Below are 7,291 nucleotides of genomic sequence, written 5' to 3' on the forward strand. Positions count from 1 at the left end.
TACTTACTTACTTACGGTACTTACTTACTTACGGTACGTACTTACGGTACTTACTTACTTACTTACATACATACTTACATACTTACATACTTACGGTACTTACTTACTTACGGTACTTACTTACTTACGGTACTTACTTACTTACGGTACGTACTTACGGTACTTACTTACTTACTTACATACATACTTACATACTTACTTACTTACGGTACTTACTTACTTACGGTACTTACTTACTTACGGTACTTACTTACTTACGGTACGTACTTACGGTACTTACTTACTTACTTACTTACATACATACATACATACATACTTACATACTTACTTACGGTACTTACTTACTTACGGTACTTACTTACTTATGGTACTTAATTACTTACGGTACTTACTTACTTGCTTACAAACATACATACATACATACTTACATACATACATACTTACTTACGGTACTTACTTACATACATACATACATACATACTTATTTACTTACAGTACTTACGTACTTAGAACCTGTCACTGGTTGCCACGGTGTTCCCGCCTTTTTCCAAGGAGAGGGCGGGGCAACGGAAAACACCAACCCGAGACAAACGGTCGCTGCGCGAAAAGTAGGATTTATACTGAAAAAACTCTTGATCCACAAACGGCAGGAGGTTCTTACCTTACCCTTTGTTTGTTTCTTTGTTTCTACTGTGTTTAATATTGGAGATATAACAAGAAAAATCTTAAAATGCTTTAATTCTTACCCATGTAGCAACTTCGGCTAACATTTTAGCAGCTCAAAATTACAGGAAGAAAAACCTGAACAGCCATAAACACAAAATATCTASAATTAGTAAAAGTAAGTAAATAATGAGTTGTTAAAGAAACACTTAGAACAATACCAAAAATGTAAAATTAACAAAAACAGTAGTGAAAAATTAAAGAAAGGAAACTGCTGTTAAAGATAAAAGTTGCGAAACCATGTGTAAATTTGCTAAACTACAGCTAAAAGCTAAAGTTGGCAAGACCATCATTAAAAGCTTAAATCAGCAAAACAGCAGCTAAAAGCTAAACAAAATGTCATTAGATAAAAATAGATCAGGATTTGTTGAAGTAGATTTCAAAGAGAGCAATTCTTTTGAAGACATTTTAAAAAGCATAAAAAGTTACAAATATCTGATTCCTGATCAAACCAAACATTTTTAAGGGTTAAAACCAGTGGTAGGAACAATTCCACTAATCTGCTAATATCAGAACTAGCTTCTCATTTAGCAGATTAGCTTTTGTGCTAACTTAGCGGAACGTTTAGCTGCCACTGAATTAGTTTCTGCTAGTTTTGAGCCCACTAAAAACTCACAAGTGTTAAACTATTTTTATGCTGTTTATTCTGAATTAAACAAAAACTATCCCCTCCTACAAGGAGTCGTGGACGTGTCAGGCACCGTGTGTGTAGCATGTAGCTTCTTTAGCAGCTAAGCTCCAAGTTAAGAGTGTCAAAAACAAATGAAATAACTAATTTATGTGTGGTAGAGAAAGTATTTGCTATTTGTTGTTTGACTAAATTCAAACAGTATTTAGTGAACTATGAACTTGATTGAAGGAATGCTTTTATTCTGAAAGGATTAAACTGGAAGTGTCACAAGTTAGAAAGAGCTATGACTTATGAACCATTTAAAACCTAGCATGTTTGTGTCAGTCCTAACAGTATTCATCTAGTAGGAGGCAAAGACTGATACTGGCATTAACACAGCTAAGATTCTTGTTTAGCAGATCAGCATTTTGCAGCCAAGATTCTTGTTAGTGGATTAGCACTAACACAGCTAAGATTCTTGTTTAGCAGATCAGCATTATGCAGCTAAGATTCTTGTTTAGCAGATTAGCATTATGCAGCTAAGATTCTTGTTTAGCTGATTAGCATTAATGCAGCTAAGATTCTTGTTTAACAGATTAGCATTATGCAGCCAAGATTCTTGTTAGTGGATTAACATTAACACAGCTAAGATTCTTGTTTAACAGATTAGCATTATGCAGCCAAGATTCTTGTTAGCAGATTAGCATTAACACAGCTAAGATTCTTGTTTAGCAGATTAGCATTAATGCAGCTAAGATTCTTGTTAGTGGATTAGCATTAACACAGCTAACATTCTTGTTTAACAGATTAGCATTAATGCAGATAAGATTCTTGTTTAACAGATTAGCATTAATGCAGCTAAGATTCTTGTTAGCAGATTAGCATTAACGCAGCTAACATTCTTGTTTAGCAGATTAGCATCAATGCTGCTAAGACTCTTGTTTAGTGCATTAGCATTGGCTCAGCTAAGACTCTTGTTAGTGGATTAGCATTAACACAGCTAAGATTCTTGTTAGCAGATTAGCATTAACGCAGCTAACATTCTTGTTTAGCAGATTAGCATTAACACAGCTAAGACTCTTGTTAGTGGATTAGCATTAACACAGCTAAGACTCTTGTTTAGCAGATTAACATTAGCTCAGCTAAGACTCTTGTTAGTGAATTAGTGTTTATTAAACCTAACTTTTGGTTAGCGGTTCGGTTTAGTTAAAAAAGTTATAGTTCTGGTTCTGTTCCTGCAGACTGCAGCATGGAGCGATCCGGCAGCATCCAGCTGGACATTCCTGACTTCAGTAACTCGGTCCTGACTCACCTGAACCAGCTGCGGGTCCAGGGCCGTCTATGCGACATCGTGGTCAACGTTCAGGGCCAGAGTTTCCGCGCGCACAAGGTGGTCCTCGCTGCCAGCTCGCCTTACTTCCGCGACCACATGTCTCTTAGCCAGATGAGCACGGTGTCGCTGACGGTGATCCGGAACCCGTCGGTGTTCGAGCAGCTGCTGTCCTTCTGCTACACGGGCCGCCTCTGCCTGCAGCTCGCCGACATCATCAGCTACCTGACCGCCGCCAGCTTCCTGCAGATGCAGCACATCATCGACCGCTGCACCCAGATCCTGGAGGGCATCCACCTGAAGATCAGCCTGGCCGACCTGGACGAGGGGTCCCGGGAGGAGGAGGCGGGCCGGGGGTCCAGGAGCAGCAGGACCCTAGAGGCCGTGGTGCGAGGAKGGGGTCAGCACGGGAGTCTGCGGCTGCTCGGCCCGCGTGGTGGCGCCGAGCCGTGCGAGGTGGTCAGCCCGGCAGAGGAGCCGCTCAGCCCGCCGCCGACCGTCGAGCACAGTGGTCTGGAAGGGTCCGGGGCCACCAGCAGCCGCCAGGGCAAAGAGCCCATCCTCCGCATAAACCGGGCGGGGCAGTGGTACGTGGAGACCAGCAGCGAGCCGGACCGGACCGACAGCGCCGAAGAGGGGGTGGACGGAGTCCGGATCAAGACGGAGAGGATGGAGGACTGGATCGGAGCCGGGGAGCAGCAGGAGGAGGGGGGCCCGATGGAGGAGGGGGCCACAGTCATGATCGACACGTCGGGGCGCAGCACGGTGGTGACGGCGCCGCTGGGAACCCGCCGCGTGCAGCCGTCCTCCAGCTTCAGCGAGACGGACAGGTGAGTTCCCCGGTAGCTCCGGGTTCCTCCTGCCGGTCCGGACCCGTCTGAAGGTGTCTGTTTCTCAGGTTCAGTCCCACCGGCAGCGTGGTGGTCCTCACGGAGCGCCAGAGAGCCAAGAGCGAGTCTCCGAGCAGAGCTGACGAGCTGCGGCAGCCGAACTCGCAGGTAAAAACTGGACCTTCACTCATGACGTCACACACATCATAAATGATCCGTGGCTCGCTCAAAAGATCAGACTGAAGGTCTAGGTTCTAGAACACGAGTCGTTCATGGTTCTGCAGAGAGTTGGTGTTAAAACCAGAACAGAAAAACACCTTTCTAGATGAATCACAGGTAAGTTCAGTTTAAAGGTTGTCTGGAGGGTCGAGGGCTTCAACAGGCTTAAAAAGCGACAGGAATTTTTGTGTTTTTACTAGGGATGTCCCAATAMCACTTTTTCACTTCCGATACGATACCGATATTGACCCGTTACCAAAACAGTACAAGTCACACACTTTTACCTCATTTGTAATGTAAAATCTTAGAAAAGTCTTGATCAAGTCAAACAGTGAAAAAGAGTAGGTATGAGAAGAACTGACCCATTTATTTTTAACCAATGGATGACATACATTTTAAACTGAAGAACATTATACAATTTAATAAATAAAATTAATTACAATACCCTGAAAAAAAATAACATAATAAAAACAAAATGAACTTTTAAAGTATAAAATAATTCAAAATCACTCCAGTTATTTATTTTTTTTTACCATCTGTCAGCCTGGTGCTGCTTTATGGTGGGAATAACTGAAGGTGGGGACAAAACAAAACCCCACATTATTGTCTGTTCAAAGTTAAGAGTCCACAGCTACAATTTTACTGACTGTAACTAAAACAACGTGATCATTGATAGATAGATAGATCTTTATTTGCCATTTGTGCATATACAGCAGTTTATACACACTGGAATTCTTGTGTGGGCATCTCTCCTAGTCACAGTATAGATGACAGAACAGTAATGATAGAAAAAATATTATAAGGTCTAAGAAAACAGTATAAGAACAATAAAAAAGTAAAAAAATGAAAGTATATATATATAGATATAGATATAGATATATATATATCTATATCCTACCAATGGCTGGAAAAAGCTGGACTCAAGGACAGCACAGAGGCACTTATCCTAGCTGCACAGGAACAGGCCCTAAACACCAGAGCAATAGAGGCTCAGATCTACCACACCAGACAAGACCCAAGGTGTAGGTTGTGCAAGGAGGCCCCTGAGACAGTCCAGCACAGAACAGCAGGGTGCAAGACGCTGGCAGGGAAAGCATACATGGAGCGACATAACCAAGTGGCGGGCATAGTGTACAGGAACATCTGTGCAGAATATGGACTGGAAGCCCCGAGATCGAAGTGGGGAACACCCCCAAAGGTGGTGGAGAATGACCGAGCTAAGATCCTGTGGGACTTCCAGATCCAGACAGACAAGATGGTAATGGCGAACCAACCGGACATTGTGGTGGTGGATAAAGAACAGAGGAAAGCCGTTGTGGTGGATGTCGCAATACCAAGTGACCACAACATCAGGAAAAAGGAGCATGAAAAACTGGAGAAATACCAGGGCCTCAGAGAGGAACTGGAAAAGACCTGGAAGGTGAAGACCACAGTGGTGCCTGTGGTCATCGGGGCCCTCGGGGCAGTCACCCCCAAACTGGAGCAGTGGCTAAAACAGATCCCAGGAACAACATCAGACATCTCAGTCCAAAAATGTGCAGTTCTAGGCACAGCTAAGATACCGCGCAGAACCCTCAAGCTCCCAGGCCTCTGGTAGAGGACCCGAGCTCAGAGGGTGAAAGAGACCACCCGCGGAGGGTGAGAAGGGAATTTTTTTTTATATATATATATATATATATATATATATATTTACACATAAGCACACTAAAAAAGAATAAAAAATTTAAAAGATAAATTTCAGCACAGTAGATGKTGTGGCACAATAGCAGCACAACAGTACAATCAGTGTGTYAAATGYAGGGCCTGTATGCAACTTAGCAGCATTTYACATTTCTTAGGGATGAATGAATAAATTCATTGCACTTAATCTTCACTAAAACAAGTGGGTAAATAGATTAAACATCACTCTACAAACAAGAGCAAAAATTAATAGTAAGAATCAGTCAGTTAATTATTAATACCTTCTACAGTCTGAGCATCATGTGGAGATTAGCCTCTCTCTCCTGCAGGGAGCAGTTTTTATCACTGCTCTCATCATGTCACTCGTATTCCAAAACAAAATCTGTGCTCTTCCTTTCTTCTGTCCATCAATCCCAGAGATAATCCACGGGCAACATTCTGCTGAAGTCAAAACCGTAAAAAGCGTGCTGTCCTCGCTTCTGCCTGCTAGAACCACCGGAGTGAGAGGAGGTTCTGCTCGGTTGGAATCATGGAGACACTTTTGGACCGAGGCTGAACCGAGCCGAACCACAAAGTTGCTGCCAGGGTGGAGAGTAGTTGTCGCTCCGGTTTAAAACGTTCACGGTTCTGTGTTCCCACAGAAAACTTGTAMRTGACAACTTTGMMCTTAGCTGCAACTCTGTTTCYGATGAAAATAGAAAGTTCTGCCGACATTCTTGCTAACTTGTTAGCGCAGCATATTGTTGTGATCACGTGAGCGCTACATGCTGGATCCAAGCTCTGCTGGACAGAAACACTGGAGCGGAGTCAGTGGACTGCTGGAACGTACAGCTAATATCGGAGCGCTTATATCGGACATTTTTTATGCAGGCCGATAAAATCTGATACTCAATTTTTGGCTGATATCGGACCGTTATCAGATATCAATATCGGATCGGGACACCCCTAGTTTTTACAGTGTTTTGTAGCTTCGCTTGCTGCATCTATTTTCTTTGTATTTTCACTCGAGCCACCTCTACTGCACCATTTAAAGAAAAAATAATAATGTTTATAATATGTGTAAATATGATATTATCACCGTATGTGTGACTGACTGCAGTAGATCACTGTATGAGGCTAGCATAGATGCTAGGAGTAAAGCTAGCAGTATGCTACAGTAAAAACTAAAAGGTTTAATGTACCTGTTTATCAACAGAAAGTGCAGGGGAAGGATCCAGGTGGTCCGGTGATGGTCTTACTTTTATAAAATGTTTGGAGCCTTGGTTGCACTTTTTTCTGGTCAAATTCAACTCAGTCACTGGATGTCTCACTGCAGAGAACTCTACTTGAAAACAGACCATTTTAGCCATAACTCGAGACAGGAAGGGGCTAGCTGCATGAAACTTGAACGCCATACATTTGGAAAGATGTTTAACAATTCGGCTTGGCCAAAAAAGCTCTGACCTACCTGTAAAAAAAAAAATCACTGTTTTTAATCGGAGTGATAAAATCAGTGTTATTTGGCCAAAAGCCACCATAAGTATCTCTGTAAAACCTTTATAATCACAGAGTGACGTCATTCAACTCATTTATGGACTTATGTCTGTGTTTCGTTTACAAAAATGAACGTTTAATTATGAAGAAAGGCCAGGCAGGGGAATATCCCCCTCTGGTGGTGAAACAGATCATTTCCTGAATCCCAAACCTCAGCGAGAACTCCGCCCCCTCATTTGCATATTGGTCCATGAAATTAAACGCCATGAAATGGTAAAACAGCCTGAAATAGTAAAATGGAATGAAATAAAAAAGGGAGTTCAAAATAAAAGTCCATGAAATATATAAAGTAGCTTTACAAAATAAAAGTGTCAAAAAATAAAACCACAATATGTATTAAATACATAAATAAATAAATAAATAAAT

At 42.1% G+C, this 7,291-nt stretch overlaps 1 protein-coding gene across 1 annotated transcript in view; it reads left to right on the plus strand.

The window, feature by feature from the left end:
• Window positions 1–7,291, plus strand: part of zbtb37 (zinc finger and BTB domain containing 37) — a 13,189-nt gene that overhangs the window by 2,329 nt on the left and 3,569 nt on the right. The window contains exons 2-3 of the mRNA XM_014019169.1: window positions 2,575–3,493; window positions 3,562–3,661. Coding sequence (XP_013874623.1) covers window positions 2,583–3,493; window positions 3,562–3,661 — 1,011 coding nt within the window. The 5' untranslated portion in view covers window positions 2,575–2,582. The remainder of the gene's footprint in view (window positions 1–2,574; window positions 3,494–3,561; window positions 3,662–7,291) is intronic.

Source organism: Austrofundulus limnaeus, unplaced genomic scaffold (assembly GCF_001266775.1).
Source record: "Austrofundulus limnaeus strain Quisiro unplaced genomic scaffold, Austrofundulus_limnaeus-1.0 Scaffold210, whole genome shotgun sequence".
In the NCBI taxonomy this organism is placed as follows: Eukaryota; Metazoa; Chordata; class Actinopteri; order Cyprinodontiformes; family Rivulidae; genus Austrofundulus; species Austrofundulus limnaeus.